Here is a 15,995-nt window from a genome sequence, read left to right on the forward strand (position 1 = left end):
TGACCCACCCAGGGAAGGAGGCCCTAAGATCTCTGCCCCTTGTCGTCCCCACCTCGAGCCCCGGCTGAGAGGCCCCAGCTCAGAACGAGGGCCAGCTGTGAGCCCTGCATCCATCCAGCCTCTCAGCATGACAGGGCAGGGGCCGCTCTCCTGTGCCTCAGTTTCTCACCTGAACCACAGGGACCACTGAGCGTGTTAAGAAGGGACAGCCAAGGCCGGACACGGTGGCTCATGCCTGTCATCTCAGCACTCTGGGAGGCTGAGGCAGGAGGATCTCTTGAGTCCAGGAGTTCAAGACCAGCCTGGACAACAAAGTGAGACCTCGTCTCTACAAAACTAAAAAATTAAAAAGAAGAACAGATGAGAGCAGGAACACCCAGAATGCCTGGCGTGGGGCTCCTGGTGGGGGGCAGCACACGTACAGCAGTTTCCTACGAAAACAATTTATTGTAACTTCAAGCAACGTTCTGCAAAACTGAAGCTGATTTAAGTGAAACACAACGCCTACTGCGTGTGGCATGCGTGGCCCTGGGGCCTCTTCCGGGGGCAGGGGGGGCGGCTCCCAGGCATGTGGGCACAGGTGGGACAGAGGTGGCAGGCTCAGGTCCCAGCCAGCGGGCTCAGCTTACCTGTGGGACGGGGGTGCAGCCCCATGTGGGGAGCCCGGTCCAGGGGGACCAGGTGGCCTTGGGGTCCCTCCCGGCTCAGACCAGGATGCTGACAGGTGGTGGGAGTAGCCCTGAGGCCAGCAAGGGCTCCTGTCGGTGTCGGGGGCCAAAATCCCCTTCGGGAGGGGTCCCTGGGCTCCCAAACGAGGCTGGGGCAATCCTGGCGACCGCTCAGACCTACACCTCCCTCCCCCACTGCCAGCCACCAGCACCACCCCGATGTCACCAGACTTTGCCCTGGCCCCGGCCCCTCAGGCGTGGCACGTGCCTCCACAGGCGAGGCCCCCTGGTCATCCCAGTCCCTGCCCCTCTGCCTGAAGGGGTCAGGAGCGTACCGGCGACCCCACAGCCCCGCAGAGATGCCCCAGCAGACGAGCGGCCCCCGAGTTCCTGTGCCCAAGACAGCTGCCGACAGCACTCGGAGGGGGAAGAAAACAGCTGTGGAGGGGTCTTCAGCAGCGAGCCTGGGACCCGGTGGGCTGCAAAGACACGGTAGCTCCTCAAGCCTCCAGGGCAGCCCGTCTGAGCCCCAAGGCTGCTGCCTGTCCCAGACGGCGGAGCCCCTGCTCCCCAACACCCCCGGCAAGGTCCCTCCCACTGGGTGATCTTTCCTGCTGGGCAGGGAACTCAGGGTGAGTGGTGGGCCCAGCGCCCTTCAGGGGGTCCTGGGATTCAGGTGCAGCAGGGTTCCCCCCAAGCTGGGTCAGCACTGGGATCCCCAGAAGGGGCAGAGAAGGTGCCCCAGGGCCCTCGACCTCCCCCAGCAGGCCCATCCTGGCCACCAGGCGTGTGGCTGACAGTGCCCACGTTGACCCAGCAGCGGGGAGGGCCTGGGCCGGGATGGCCCCATGCAGGGGGTGTTTGCAGGACCTTTGGGGGTGTGCATGCGTCAGCCCCCCACTGGGAGTGGGTGATAATGGGGCCGCTGCCTGCAGGATTTTCCAAAGAAAGCCGAGTCCTGATAAAGTAGGCCCAGATCCTGTTTGGCCACCGCTGCGCCCGCCGGCAGTGGTGATTAAGGGGCTGGACCGTGGGGCGCAGGCAGGTGTGGCAAGGGAGGGCCTGCCACCCTATATAAGGCACCCATGACTGGCTGTTGGAGCCGCACAGGTGGCAGCAGCAGGCCTGCCGGGCCCAGCGCGAGCTCCTCTCCCCTGTGCACCATGCTCCGGCCGTGGCTGCTGCTGTCCTGTTGCGGAGCCCTGCTCAGCGCTGGTGAGTGAGGTCGAGGGGCGCCGGACACCGCGGTGCCCTCAGAGGGGCCCTGTGTGCAGGAGTCTCTGGGCCTTCTCGCCTCGCCAACTCGGCCGGCCCACACGGATGCTGATGGATGGGAGGCCCCACCTCGGCTCCGTGACCAGCCCCCGCTGCCAGGCCCGGGTCCCCCCAGCAGCCACAGCGCTGGGCTCTGCCAGTTGGGGTCAGGGACTCCATGGGGCCTGGGCAGGGATGCCCTCCTGTGAGCTGGCACAGCGGCCAGCAGGGGAGGACGCTCAGCTGGAGTGGGGTCCGGAGGTCCCGCAGGAACAGCGGGCTGCTGTGCTGGTGCCCAGGCCTGGCGCTCTCCCTCCCCGAGTGGGGTCCTGAGTCCTGAGAGGTCTCTGGAGTGTGGGGGACAGAGGCACAGTCTCTGCTGCCCTGGGCCTCAGTTTCCTAGTCTACAGAAGTGGGGGACGCTGCCTCCCCTGGTGTGGCCGCCATCGGGGGAAGGGAGGGGAAGGTGTACGGCCATCCTGGGCTCAGAACCGCCGCAGGCAGCCTGCCCTCTCCCCCCGCTCTCCTACCCAGCTCAGGCAGGATCCAGGAGGGACTGACATCCTGGATCCTCTGCCAACCACCTGCCCTGCGGCTGCTGCAGGTGGCCACCAGTCCCACCCCAGGCCCCCAGAAGGAGCCAGCCCCAAGGGGTCCCTCTGTGGCCACAGCCTGAGGCCTGGGGAGACCCCTCTTGCCAACCAAGGCACCAGCCCGAGGGCCTCTGTGTTCCCTGCTCCTCCTTCCTCTCCAAGCTGGCCCCTGACCCTCCTCCACAGCCGGGAGCCCCCTGGGGTGGATGCTGGTGGGACAGAGCTCGCCCTTGGAGCTGCTGCCAACCTGGGCGCCTCGGGCTCAGAGCACAGTGGGACCCCCCCAGGGGTGCCCCACTGTAGGGCACCCCAAGCCCGCCCCACCCCTTCTCTCCCTTGAAGCCCCTTCCCCACCACACTGGGCACCACCCTTCAACCGTGGGAGATGTGGGGGTCTCTGAACCCTCCCAGTGGTGCCGTCTGCTTGGGACCCCGGCCCCCACCTGCACACCTGGCACAGCTTGGGGACAAGTGCCAGGAAGTGGGGCTGAACTTGCAGCAGAGCGCGACCCCTAGTCCCTCGGGCCACCACTCTGGAGCCAGGGAGGGAGGTGTGGTGAGGCCCAGGGAGGCAGGAGGTCTCGGCTGTGGGCAGTGCAGAGGGTGGAGGGCCAAGTGGGGGTGTCCACCCGTCACCCCAGCAAATAATCTCTAAGCGCTGTCTCTGCCAGGATGGGAGGGGCCTCAGCCGGCAGAGCGTGGGGTCGGACAGCCGGGCTGCAGGCCTGGGCCAAGGTGGGCCGGGAGGCAGGGGTGGGCGGCCGCCAAGCGTGCAGAAGGAACAGCGAGCACCTGCCGCCTCGTGCTCGTCCAGGGGCTGAGAGGCCGGGGGTGGCGGACCAATCCGCCCAGATACCCCTGGGCCTGGCCAAGGGATCAGCCGAGGGGAAGCACAGCCAGTCTGGGCAGGAACGCAGGAGCCTCCCGCTGGGCTTCAGACAGAGCTGGAGGCAGCCGACTTGGAGCCAGTGGACTCGGGGAGCCTCCTGCGGGTGGAGCAGGGCGAGGGCGGTTGGGGGCACGGGGATGCAGCAATGAGGCACCCATCCGGGGCAGTGGAGCCAGCCTGGCAGGGCCGAGGGCACCGAAGCACGGGTCCGAGGTGTCTGTGCTGCAGCGGGGACGGCTCCCAAGTGCCATTCCCCATCTGAAAGGTGGAGAGACTGAGTTGCAGGGGGCATTGCCCAGGGGAGACCGGTCACAGCTCTGCAGCCTCCAGAGGTGCTGGCCTAGCAGCGGGCAGCCGACTCCTCCTCCCGCTCAGAGCTCTCCCACCCCTCCCCGACCAGAGGCCAGCGAGGGCCCCGTCCCAGGAACCACTGAGTTCCACGGCTGAGGGTTCCGTGTGCTGCACGCTCCTACAGCAGGTGCTTCTGAGCCCTGTAGATCATTCCTGGAAGGAATGGTGGGGGTGCTGAGGACCACAACACCTACTGGGTGCCGTGCCCACCCTAGTCTGGAGTAAACTCAGCTTACACTGGGGATAAGCCAGGTGCAGCCCATCAGAAAACAATCTCAAGGCCAAAGGGGACCACAGCCAAATATGTGTCCCACATAGCCAAGGCTGGCATTCTCCTTAAATCCAGTCACTCAAATACCCGACCTCCTGCCTGTGCCAGAGAGGACCCACCCAGGCGGCCGGGGGACAGGCGGCCGGGGGACAGGCAGCCGGGGGACAGGCAGCCTGGCTCCTCCCTGGACCACAGGCAACACCATCCCCCAGCTGACAGGCCCCTGCCCCAGAGTCACAGGAGACACGGGTGTCCAGCAGTAATGGGACCAGCAACAAGTAAGTCCCAGGAAGTGGGCAGAGCCTGGGGTGGGAGCACAGGTGGGGAGTGGCAGGAACGGGATCTCTGAGCCACACTTGGAGGGAGATGCTGTGAGTGCCCTGCTAACCAATGGGCAGGGGCAAGGAGGGGCCCGGCCCCAAGAGGGGTCTGGAGAGGTCACAGGTCCTGCTCAGGTGCCCCACCAGCACTCAGACATTGGGGGCTCATGGGAGCCACAAGAAGGGCCATAGCCCCAGAGGCAGGGTCTGGGGAATGACCCAGAGGTGGGAGAAGTCTCCCTCTGGGTAAAGGGGGTGGGACCTGGGGGGTGTCAGCCCCACCCCAGCCTCTGGGAGTCAGGGTGGGACGTCCCCCGCTGCCCTGCCCTGGAGTCACCATGACTGGGCTATCTGGACGTTTCTCTGACAACAGTGGCCTCAGTGCCAGGCCTGACATCGAGGCTGTCTCAAGGCTGACGTGCAGGAAAGCGGCCATGTTTAGAGCCCCGGAGCCACTGAGAGCAGGGAGAACAGGCTGTGGGGCCTTGGCGCAGACCCCTCGGGGAAACCAGGCAGCCAAGCTGGGGAGGTGGGCACAGCCTGCTCTGTCGGCTCTGCTGTCAAGCCCCTGCCACCCACACCAGCCCCTCCTCACCCTGCCCAGAAGCCCCAGGGATGAGTACCCTGCACACAGGGTGCCCGTCATCTGCCGAACCCCGAGGGGCTGACGGCTGAACTGGGACTGAGTGGACGAACGAAGAAGTGAACGAGAGCAGGGAGGAAGCTGGGGCTTCTGAAGGACAGCACGGGAGGCCAAGCGCTTGGCTTGCTGTTGAGGCCTCGAGCCCCACGGGCCACGGACACTTCTTGCACGCAGAGTGTGTGCAGGGAAACGGGCGGAGCAGCCCTGAGCAGAGGTGAGCGGCGCCCTCAGGGACAACAGGGCAGCCCCACACTGACTGCGGGTCCCGTCCACACAGGTCTGGCCAACACCTCCTCCACCAGCCCAGGCCTCCAGAGGCTGAAGGACTCTCCACAGACAGGTAAGAACATGGCGGCCACTGATCCTGCCGCCCAGACCGCCCAGACCACCCAGGCCCAATGTGCAGGAGAGAGGGGCCCGGAGCCCAGGTCACCCCCAAGACACACACATCCAACATACATACACACACATACATGCACCAACATGAACACACATGCACATGCACCCAACACACGCACATGCACACAAACCGAATACACACATGCATACACACCTGATACATGCATACACATGTACATGACACAGATGCATGAGCACACATCACACACACACTCAACACACACTCTACACACAGACACACAACCCAACACACATGCACATGCACCCAACACACATAACCTACACACACACACCCGACACACATGTGCACACACACCCAACACCCATGCACACACATTCCAGACATGCAAACATGCACACATACAACACGCACATGACTTACATATGTGCATGCACCCAACACACACACCCTACACACACATGCACATGCACCCTATGTACACACTCTACACACCTGAGACATGCACCCAACACACATGCACACACCCAGCATGCACACACATGCACTCAACACACATGCCCAGCTCACACAAACACACACATGCACGCAACACAATCACACCCAACACACATGCAGGTATGTATCATACACACCTACACAGCCCTCCAACACACATGGACACACCTGATACACATGTATGCACACACCCCGAGACACGCACATACGTGCACACACACACCACACATACGTGTACCCCCACACACGTGTGTACATATGCCCACAGCAGTGCTGACTCCTGGCCAGGCATATACCATAGCACTCAGGTTCATTGGATGCCTGGGGTTTCCACAGCCTGGCCCCAACTCAAAAACCCTGGCCCAGGGAGACAAGCGACCTCCCTCCCTGCCCTAGCCCTGCCTGGCCAGGATGGTGGGGACACAGGGCTGTGTCTGCTCTCTCTGCAGCCCCGGACAAAGGCCAGTGCTCCACGTGGGGGGCCGGTCACTTCTCCACCTTCGACCACCATGTGTACTACTTCTCGGGGACGTGCAACTACATCTTCGCGGCCACCTGCAAGGACGCCTTCCCTACCTTCAGTGTCCAGCTGCGGCGAGGCCCAGACGGGAGCATCTCGCGGATCATCGTGGAGCTGGGGTCCTCTGTCGTCACCGTGAGCGAAGCCACCATCTCAGTCAAGGACATCGGGTAGGTCGGGGGGCTGGGGCCCGGGGGCTCGGGGGCCGGAGGACTGAGGGGCGACCACCGACTGCCCTCACCCCACAGGGTCGTCAGCCTGCCCTACACCAGCAATGGGCTCCAGATCACACCCTTCGGCCAGAGCGTGCGGCTGGTGGCCAAGCAGCTGGAGCTGGAGCTGGAAGTCGTGTGGGGTCCTGACAGCCACCTCATGGTGAGGAGAGAGGGGCCAGGGTGGGCCTGGAGACCCGCAGCACTGGGGGGCAGGTGGGACTCGGGAAGGGCTGCCCTCCTTGGGGGTCCCGGCCAGCCCTCAGGCTGCCATGCAGCCAGGCCCTTCGTGCCAAGCAGTGCTGACCCCTGGCCAGCAACATGAGCCAGGACTAGGTTTTGTGGGTGACTTGGCTTCTCCGCTGGAAAATTAGGCTCCCACAAGAAGAGGCAGACGGGCAAGTGGGTGGACGGTGCGGGCTCTGGGTCCAGGAGCAGGAACTGAGAGCCCTCCACAGCGGATGAGAGGCCCCCTGGCCCCCAGCAGAGCTGTCTCCCGCAGGTTCTGGTGGAGCAGAAGTACATGGGTCAGATGTGCGGGCTCTGCGGGAACTTTGATGGGAAGGTGACCAACGAGTTTGTCAGTGAGGAGGGTAGGTGGGGGGGCCTCTGGGGGGCCTCTAGGTGGGGCCAGGGCTGGGGGGGCCTCTGTTCTGAGCAAGGAGGGTAGGTGGGGGGCAGGGCTGGGGGCCTCCAGGTGGGGGGCAGGGCAGGGGGGCCTCTGAGGCCCAGCCCCCACGGTGCTGACCCCCGTTCTGCACCCCCAGGCAAGTTCCTGGAACCCCACAAGTTCGCTGCCCTCCAGAAGCTGGACGACCCCGGCGAGATCTGCACCTTGGAGGACGTCCCCAGCACCCACGTCCGGCAGGCCCAGCACGTAAGCAAGGGGGCTCCAGGTGGGGCTGAGCCCAGGTCTGACAGGGTCGCCGAGACCACCAAGGGCCCCCACAAGCAGCCCCATCACATACGCCCTACCCGACCTCCCCAGTCGTGGTGGCATGGGGTGTGGCCTTTGCCCCCATGACCCTGAGTGGCCCTCCCAGGCCCGGATCTGCACCCAGCTGCTGACCCTGGTGGCCCCTGAGTGCAGCGTGTCCAAGGAGCCCTTCGTGCTAAGCTGCCAGGTGGACGTGGCCGCAGCCACCCAGACAGGCCCTCAGAACAGCAGCTGCGCCACCCTGTCCGAGTACTCCCGCCAATGCAGCATGGTGGGCCAGCCTGTCCGCCGCTGGCGGGGCCCCGGCCTGTGCTGTGAGTCCAGGGAAGGGAGGGGGAGGGGTGGGGAGGCCGAGGGCTCCAGACCCAGCTCTCCCAGCCCCTGGACTGCCTGACGGGACGCCTGCATCCCTCCTGGTCTGAGGTCCTTGCTGCTGCTTCTAGATGGAGGAGGGGCTGGGCTAAGTCCTCCACCAAGCTGGGGTGGGGCAAGGAGGGGTGGGGGGGTGTGGCAAGGAGGGGTGGGGGGTGTGGGGCAAGGAGGGGTGGGGGGTGTGGGGCAGGGAGGGGTGGGGGGGTGGGACCCTCTCACCGGAGCCGCGTGTGCCCACAGCCGTGGGTCAGTGCCCAGCCAACCAGGTGTACCAGGAGTGTGGCTCGGCCTGCGTGAAGACCTGCTCCAACCCGCAGCACAGCTGCTCCAGCTCCTGCACCTTCGGGTGCTTCTGCCCGGAAGGTGAGGGCAGTCGCAGGCACTCACTCTCCCTGGGACCCCTGGAGAGAGTACAGGGACAAGGGGATGTTAGACCCCACCCACCCCGACCCGGCTCACCCCAACATTCCTCCGTCTGAGTCCCAGCTCCGGCGCCTCTTGCCCTGGGACAGGCTTTTCCCGCCCGGACGCTTACAGCCTGCAGGTCCCCCGGCCATGGCCACCCCTGCAAACCCACAGGCGGTGAGGGCTGCTCACTGGGATCTAGGAGCTGCCAAGAGAAGGCAGAGTTTGAGCTGGGCCCAAGGGACAGTTACACGTCCCTGCCTGCTGGAGGCCACCACTCACCAAGAACCTGGCCTGGGCACATTGGCACAAGGGGCTGTGCATGCCCAGGGCCTGGCATAGAGTTGTGAATGCAAGTGCAGCTGGAGTGAGAAGTCACGGCCCAGGCTGGAGGGGGCGTCTCCCTGGAGCCAGGGAGGGGAGAGTGGGAGACGGTCAGTCCCACCCAAGCCCCAAGAAGACCCTCTCCTGCAGGTACGGTCCTCAATGACCTCTCCAATAACCACACCTGCGTGCCCGTCACCCAGTGCCCCTGTGTGCTCAACGGTGCCATGTATGCCCCCGGGGAGGTCACAGTAGCCGCCTGCCAAACCTGGTGAGTGAGGCGCTGGAGGGGGCTCTGGCCGGCCGGCAGGAGTTCCGCTGGCCTAGGGCGGGCAGGGCTGTGCTGTCCGGCTCCAGCGGCCGTGCCCACCATGCCACTGCCCCCACGCCCACCCACAGCCGGTGCACCCTGGGCCGCTGGGCGTGCACGGAGCGGCCATGTCCCGGCCACTGCTCCCTGGAAGGTGGCTCCTTTGTCACCACGTTCGACGCCAGGCCCTACCGCTTCCACGGCACCTGCACCTACATCCTCCTCCAGGTAGGACGAGCCCTGTGGCCCGTGGGGAGGGGCACTCCCGGCGACCCCACCCGTGTCTGAGCCCCACTCCCTCCCAGAGCCCCCAGCTTCCCGAGGACGGTGCCCTCATGGCTGTGTATGACAAGTCCGGCTTCTCACACTCCGAGACCTCCCTGGTGGCTGTGGTCTACCTCTCCAGGCAGGTAAGGCCTTTCCTGCGCCCGTCCCTGCCAGCAGGGCTCCGCTCCCTGGTGCCTGCGCCCTGACTCAGGCCACCCTCTCTCCAGGACAAAATTGTGATCTCTCAGGACGAGGTGGTCACCAACAACGGAGAAGCCAAGTGGCTGCCGTACAAGACTCGTACGTCCTGGCCCAGTCCGTGACCCCCCCGAGCTGTGCCTTCGGGGTGGGCTGCAGTGGGCGGGGAGGGGGCCCAGACGGCCCATTGAGCACTGCGTCCTGCAGGCAACATCACGGTCTTCAGGCAGACGTCCACTCACCTCCAGATGGCCACCAGCTTCGGGCTGGAGCTCGTGGTCCAGCTGCGCCCCGTCTTCCAGGCCTATGTCACTGTTGGGCCCCAGTTCAGAGGTCAGACCAGAGGTGAGTCCCTGCCCCTCCAGGTGGCCCTGTTGCCTCATCCCTACAGGATCTGGCCATGACCAGGGGAGGAGAAGGTCCAAGAGAGGTTCACACAACCCTCTGTGTCTGGGGAGCCCCTGGGGGTAACAGGCACGTGTGGCCCCCGCAGCCTCTCACCCAGGGCACTGTTAGAGGAAGGACAGGAGCTCCAGGGCGTGTGGGCAGGAATGGGTGCGGGAGGGATGGGCTCAAGTCGAGCTGACGCCCCGCCGGCTCAGGACTCTGTGGCAACTTCAACGGGGACACGACGGATGACTTCACCACCAGCGTGGGTATCGCCGAGGGCACCGCCACGCTGTTTGTGGACTCCTGGCGGGCGGGGAACTGTCCGGCCGCTCTGGAGCGTGAGACTGACCCCTGCTCCATGAGCCAGCTCAACAGTGAGTGTCCGGCCCCCCACTCCCCCAGCGGCTCCCGCAGCACACACAGTTCTGACAGACCCCTGGACTCGACCACAGGCCCAGCTGCCAGGGTGGAGGGTCCCTGGGAGGAGCCGTGGCTGGAATGGGGAGGGGCCGGGACTCACGCCCGGGCCTGTCGTCCCCAGAGGTGTGTGCGGAGACCCACTGCTCTGTGCTGCTGAGGACAGGCACGGTGTTCGAGAGGTGCCACGCCACGGTGAACCCTGCGCCCTTCTACAAGGTGAGGGCCCGAGGGCGTCTTGGGAGGGCTGCAGGGGAGGCCGTAGTGGCTGACAAGGTCTCAGGCACCCAAGGGCATAGGTTTGGGACCCCCACGTCCCCAGGGCAGGATGCCTGCCACCAGCGCATGCTGGCTCTCTGCCCGCAGAGGTGCGTGTACCAGGCCTGCAACTACGAGGAGACCTTTCCCCACATCTGCGCCGCCCTGGGAGACTACGTACACGCCTGCTCCTCTCGGGGCGTCCTGCTCTGGGGCTGGAGAAGCAGTGTGGACAACTGCAGTGAGTGCCCGATGGGGCTTAAGCAGGGTCACGGCAGGCTGGGCTTACGAGGGGGTGTCCTGGGGCCCCAAGCTCTGAGGCTCTGCAGTGCCCTGCAGGCAGCGGAACCCAAGCTCGCCCTCCCGGCCGCCCCCTCCCAGGGGGGCTGATGCCTGTGTCCCCCACAGCCGTCCCCTGCACGGGCAACACCACCTTCAGCTACAACAGCCAAGCCTGTGAGCGCACCTGCCTGTCGCTGTCGGACCGTGCCGCCGAGTGCCACCCCAGCGCCGTGCCCGTGGACGGTTGCAACTGCCCCAATGGCACCTACCTGAACCACAAGGGCGAGTGTGTGCGCAAGGCCCAGTGCCCGTGCACACTGGAGGGTTACAAGTTCATCCTGGCCGAGCAGTCCACCGTCATCAACGGCGTCACCTGGTGAGGGACCAGGCAGGGGCCAGGCGGGGGTCCCTGCCAGGCCCCGGGGGCTCACGCAGGCGCTCTCTTGCAGCCACTGCATGAACGGGCGGCTGAGTTGCCCGCAGCGGCCACAGATGTTCCTGGGTACGTACAGCAGCGCCGGCCGCAGGCTGGGACTGTGAGGGGCCCCAGCTTCCTCTGAGTGTCCTGACTGCACACCCCTCTTTCCTGCAGCCTCCTGCCAGGCCCCTAAGACCTTCGAGTCCTGCAGCCAGTCCTCCGAGAACAAGTTTGGGGCGGCCTGTGCCCCCACATGCCAGATGCTGGCCACCGGTGTTGCCTGCGTAAGGGGGCGCGCGAGGAGCGGGGATAACGCCCAGGCCCCAGCTGAGCCGTGAGGGGGTTTCCACAGAACTCCAGGAGACCCGGCCACATTCTGCCCTGCGGCGGGTGCCTGGGGCTGGCCACGAGGTGGGAGCGGCCCTGTGGCTGGGCAGCTGGAGGCCCCGGGGGCTCGTCTGCAGGGCTCCCTGAGGACAGTGGGCACCAGCTTGGGGAGGGTGGGCTGCCCACGTGTGGGGGTGAGTATAGCAGCCCAGCCGTGTGCACTGGGTCCCAGGACCTTCCACGAGGTGGGGGAAACTGCTAAGGCAGTAAGCCCAGCTGCCCACAAAGGCCACAGAGCAGGGCTGTATTCAGGGGGAGGGCCTGGGAGACACGCCGGCAGGTCTCAGAGGGGCCCACGGCTGGGCAGCGGCTGGCTGAGGCCACCCTCCCAGGAGCCACTGACCTGCCTCCCTCCAGGTGCCCACCAAGTGTGAGTCTGGCTGTGTCTGCGCCGAGGGACTCTACGAGAATGCCGACGGGCAGTGTGTGCCCCCCGAGGAGTGCCCGTGTGAGTTCTCGGGGGTCTCCTACCCTGGAGGAGCTGAGCTCCACACTGACTGCAGGACCTGGTGAGACAAAGCCTCGCTTCAGACGCCCTGGGCTCCTGGGGCCTTCTGGGGCAGGCGGGGGCTGCCCAGGGTGGGGCTGTCCCGGAGGCGGGGGCGTCCAGAGGTGTAGCCTGGCCTCTCCAGGGACCACACCCAGTATGGCAGGAGGGCCTCAGGCCCGCCATCCACACCCTGCTGTCTCCACAGCACCTGCTCGAGGGGGAGGTGGGCCTGCCAGCAGGGCACCCACTGCCCATCCACCTGCACCCTCTACGGGGAGGGCCACGTCATCACCTTCGATGGCCAGCGCTTTGTATTCGACGGCAACTGCGAGTACATCCTGGCCACGGTAACCACCCGGCGCAGGGCCGCAGGGGCCAGGGACCCAGAGGCACGGCCCCCAGGGCTCCTCCTCAGTGCCCTCTCCCTGCAGGACGGCTGTAGTGTCAACGATTCACAGCCCACCTTCAAGATCCTGACAGAGAATGTCATCTGTGGGAACTCCGGGGTCACATGCTCACGGGCCATCAAGATCTTCCTAGGGGTGAGCAGCCAGGCAGACTCTGGCAGGGCAGGATGGGCGGTAGGGCCCCTGCCACACATCTGGATCCTGCCCACTGGAGCCTCCAGGTCCTGCCCCGAGGTGCAGCCCTCCCCGCCTGCCTCTCCTTGAGGGGTGCCTGCTGCCCCTCCCGGGCCAGACGCTCAGGACCAGGGGTGCTTGTCCCCCACAAGGTTTCAGGGGCTGCGGAATGTCTCCCAGGCAGAGGGGAGGGACTCTCCAGGAAGCCCGAGCTTCAGCCCTCAGCCCTGTGCCAGGCATGCCAGGCCCTTCTGCCCCAAGCTGGCTCTCAGCAGGCACTCCTGTGCATGGCCTTAACAGACCTGGGCAGCTCTGCCTCCGAGAGCTCGGTCCAGCACGGCCGTGCCAGGGGCCAGGGGAGACAGACAGGCAGTCCTATGCCAACCCCACCCCACAGGGCCTGTCCGTGGTGCTGGCAGACAGAAACTACACGGTCACCGGGGAGGAGCCCCACGTGCAGCTCGGGGTGACGCCAGGTGCGCTGAGCCTTGTCGTGGACATCAGTGTCCCCGGGAGGTACAACCTGACGCTCATCTGGAACAGGCACATGACCGTCCTCATCAGGATCGCCCGTGCCTCCCAGGTACCGCACGCTCTCTGCGTCCTCCCAGGCCCTCCCTGACACAGGGGTGGAGACAGATGGCATGGCCCCTGGGTCCGGCCTGATGCCGCTGCCTGCAGGATCCCCTCTGCGGCTTGTGTGGCAACTTCAATGGGAACATGAAGGATGACTTCGAGACGCGCAGCAAGTATGTGGCGTCCAGCGAGCTGGAGTTTGTGAACTCGTGGAAGGAGAGCCCGCTGTGCGGGGACGTGAGCTTCGTGGCGGACCCCTGCAGTCTCAACGCCTTCCGGCGCTCCTGGGCCGAGCGCAAGTGCGCCATCATCAACAGCCAGACCTTTGCCACCTGCCACAGCAAGGTGGGCACCGGGCACGAGGGCTGTGCGCCTGTCCCTCCACAAATGTCCGGTGGGGGCGGGGGAGGGGGTGGGGAAGCCAGGCACGGTTCTCCCTCCATGGGATCCCAGACCAGCCAGGTCAGGGTGCAGAGAGGTTCAGACCCTCTGCCTGAGTGCAGGGCCCTGATGTGGGGCCGACTCGTGCACTGTGGCTGTTTAGCAGCCCCCTGGCCTCCGCCCACCAGATGCCAATAGCACCCCCAGACAGTGCCGTGAGTCCCCTGGGGCAGCATCACCTGGTGGGCCCCCTGCTCAGGAGCTGGTGGTCAGGGAGACCGCCAGGATGCAGGGCGTGCACTTCCCAGCCCAGGGTGTGATCCGGACATCATGGCGCAGTAAGAACTGAGAGGACGGGGGCACCCCGTGGTGGAACGGCATGGCACTGGCCCGCTGAATGTGAGCGTGACGTGGGGGGAGCGGAGACCCTGGGCGGGACTGCAGTGGCCATGGTTAGCAGCAGTGGCACCTTGATCCCGATGGCGGTTCTCAAGGCGCGAGCTCGGGTCAGGCCTCCGTGGCAGCATCGGCTCCGGGAGTGTGGCTGGCGGTCAGGGCTGAGGTCCACGTGGTGCCGCTCACCGAGTCCCAGCGCCCTTACCGCCACACTCTGGCCTGACCACCCTGAGGGCCCTGCAGGTGGCAAAGCCTGGTGCGCCGCCATCCCTCGGAGGCCAGGCACTGACTGGCACATGCCCCTGCAGGTATACCACCTGCCCTACTACGAGGCCTGCGTGCGCGACGCATGTGGGTGTGACAGTGGCGGGGACTGTGAGTGTCTGTGCGATGCCGTGGCTGCCTACGCCCAAGCCTGTCTGGACAAGGGTGTGTGCGTGGACTGGAGGACCCCGGACTTCTGCCGTGAGTGACCACCCCACCCACAGGTTGCTCCAGCCCCTGCCACCCAGCACCACTAAGGGCCGGCGCAGAGCTGCCCTTGCCCACAGGCCCCTCTCCCTGGACAGGCGCCGGGCCGTGCCCTGCAGGGCCACCCTGGCCCTCCCGCAGCCCCCAGCTGCCCAGGGGAGGCTTCACCAAGAGGGCCCAGACCCTCCCTGCCCACGCTCAGGTTCCACGCATGCCCAGGGGAACCACCGGGTCAGGGCCAGGGCCAGGAACCCCACCAGCTGACGGCTCTCTTCCTCCCAGCCATCTACTGCGGCTTCTACAACACGCACACGCAGGACAGCAATGGCGAGTACCAGTACACACAGGAGGCCAACTGCACGTGGCACTACCAGCCCTGCCTCTGCCCCAGCCAGCCACAGAGCGTCCCAGGCAGCAACATCGAAGGTGCCAGGTGGCGGGGAGGCAATGCAGATACACAGGGGGACCCATTCACTCATTCATGCACATTCATTCATTCACACACATTCATTCATTCATACATTCATTCATTCATGCTCATTAATTCACACATTCATTAATTTGCGCACATTCATTCACACACATTCATTCAGTCACGCACATTCACATTCATTCATGCAGATTCATGCATTCATTCACCCATATTCATTCACGCACATTTGTTCACTCACACACACTCATGCACATTCACGCACATTCATTCACACACATTCACTCCACACACATTCATCCATTCACACTCATTCACTCACGCACACTCATTCAACATATTCACGCTCATTCATTCACATTCATTCACGCATTCACTCAACACATTCACACACATTCATTCATGCTCATTCACACATTCACTCACGCACATTCATGCACACTCATGCAGATTCATGCATTTACGCACATTTGTTCATTCACTCACGCACATTCACTCATGCACATTCACGCACATTCAACATTCATTCATGCACACTCATTCACACATATTCATTCATGCTTGCTTATTCACGCACACTCGCTCGTACACACACGCACATTCATGCATTCATTTGCACATTCCTTCTTTCACACACACAGTCACTCAGCAGATGCATCCTGAGCACCTCTGTCCTCCAGGCCGGTTCCAGGTCAGGGGACCTGGCCTTACACAAAACAAACAGTCCTGCACCGTGGAGTTTCCCTCCCAGCCAGGGAGAGGTGCTTAAGGAGGCAGACCCAGTGTCGGCCGAGGCACCCACCACGGAGGGGAGAAAGGCAGGCTGGGGTGGGAGAGCCACAGGCTTCTGTGCCACACAGAGTGGTTGGGGCCCTTGGTGGGAGGCAGATGTGAGGGCGAGGATGGGAAAAGTGAGGAGGGGAGCCAGGAAAGTGTCCAGAGGAGCAGCCAGGAGCAGCCTCATGCCCAGAACCCTTGAGAAAGCCAGGGCAGTGGGCAGAGCGAGCGGGTGAGGGGTGCAGGGCTGCAGAGGGCAGAGCGAGCGAGTGATGGGTGCGGGGCTGCAGAGGGCAGAGGGAGCGAGTGAGGGGCGCGGGGCTGCAGAGGGCAGAGGGAGCGAGTGAGGGG

General features: G+C 64.8%; 1 protein-coding gene and 1 long non-coding RNA gene across 2 annotated transcripts in view; one reads left to right on the forward strand and one right to left on the reverse strand.

Moving 5' to 3' along the window:
- The first annotated feature begins 1,009 nt into the window (after positions 1 to 1,009).
- LOC116463883 (mucin-6) overlaps positions 1,010 to 15,995 on the forward strand; it is a 25,175-nt gene continuing 10,189 nt past the window's right edge. Inside the window, exons 1-26 of the mRNA XM_032147184.2 lie at positions 1,010 to 1,883; positions 5,267 to 5,329; positions 6,295 to 6,535; positions 6,614 to 6,740; positions 7,080 to 7,170; positions 7,345 to 7,454; positions 7,621 to 7,828; positions 8,127 to 8,249; positions 8,766 to 8,886; positions 9,015 to 9,153; positions 9,231 to 9,335; positions 9,420 to 9,492; positions 9,598 to 9,735; positions 9,993 to 10,154; positions 10,322 to 10,416; positions 10,564 to 10,696; positions 10,864 to 11,113; positions 11,187 to 11,239; positions 11,330 to 11,439; positions 11,900 to 12,051; positions 12,238 to 12,379; positions 12,464 to 12,574; positions 13,011 to 13,196; positions 13,295 to 13,534; positions 14,275 to 14,431; positions 14,720 to 14,863. Coding sequence (XP_032003075.1) covers positions 1,754 to 1,883; positions 5,267 to 5,329; positions 6,295 to 6,535; positions 6,614 to 6,740; positions 7,080 to 7,170; positions 7,345 to 7,454; positions 7,621 to 7,828; positions 8,127 to 8,249; positions 8,766 to 8,886; positions 9,015 to 9,153; positions 9,231 to 9,335; positions 9,420 to 9,492; positions 9,598 to 9,735; positions 9,993 to 10,154; positions 10,322 to 10,416; positions 10,564 to 10,696; positions 10,864 to 11,113; positions 11,187 to 11,239; positions 11,330 to 11,439; positions 11,900 to 12,051; positions 12,238 to 12,379; positions 12,464 to 12,574; positions 13,011 to 13,196; positions 13,295 to 13,534; positions 14,275 to 14,431; positions 14,720 to 14,863 — 3,604 coding nt within the window. The 5' untranslated portion in view covers positions 1,010 to 1,753. The remainder of the gene's footprint in view (positions 1,884 to 5,266; positions 5,330 to 6,294; positions 6,536 to 6,613; positions 6,741 to 7,079; positions 7,171 to 7,344; positions 7,455 to 7,620; positions 7,829 to 8,126; positions 8,250 to 8,765; positions 8,887 to 9,014; positions 9,154 to 9,230; positions 9,336 to 9,419; positions 9,493 to 9,597; positions 9,736 to 9,992; positions 10,155 to 10,321; positions 10,417 to 10,563; positions 10,697 to 10,863; positions 11,114 to 11,186; positions 11,240 to 11,329; positions 11,440 to 11,899; positions 12,052 to 12,237; positions 12,380 to 12,463; positions 12,575 to 13,010; positions 13,197 to 13,294; positions 13,535 to 14,274; positions 14,432 to 14,719; positions 14,864 to 15,995) is intronic.
- Positions 2,855 to 8,174, reverse strand: LOC116463884 (uncharacterized). Its single transcript, XR_004246802.2, has 3 exons — positions 8,106 to 8,174; positions 6,422 to 7,082; positions 2,855 to 3,662 (listed from the first exon to the last, which is right to left on the reverse strand). It is a non-coding gene; the product is annotated as an uncharacterized LOC116463884 (long non-coding RNA).

This window comes from Hylobates moloch, unplaced genomic scaffold (assembly GCF_009828535.3).
Source record: "Hylobates moloch isolate HMO894 unplaced genomic scaffold, HMol_V3 SCAFFOLD_74, whole genome shotgun sequence".
In the NCBI taxonomy this organism is placed as follows: domain Eukaryota; kingdom Metazoa; phylum Chordata; class Mammalia; order Primates; family Hylobatidae; genus Hylobates; species Hylobates moloch.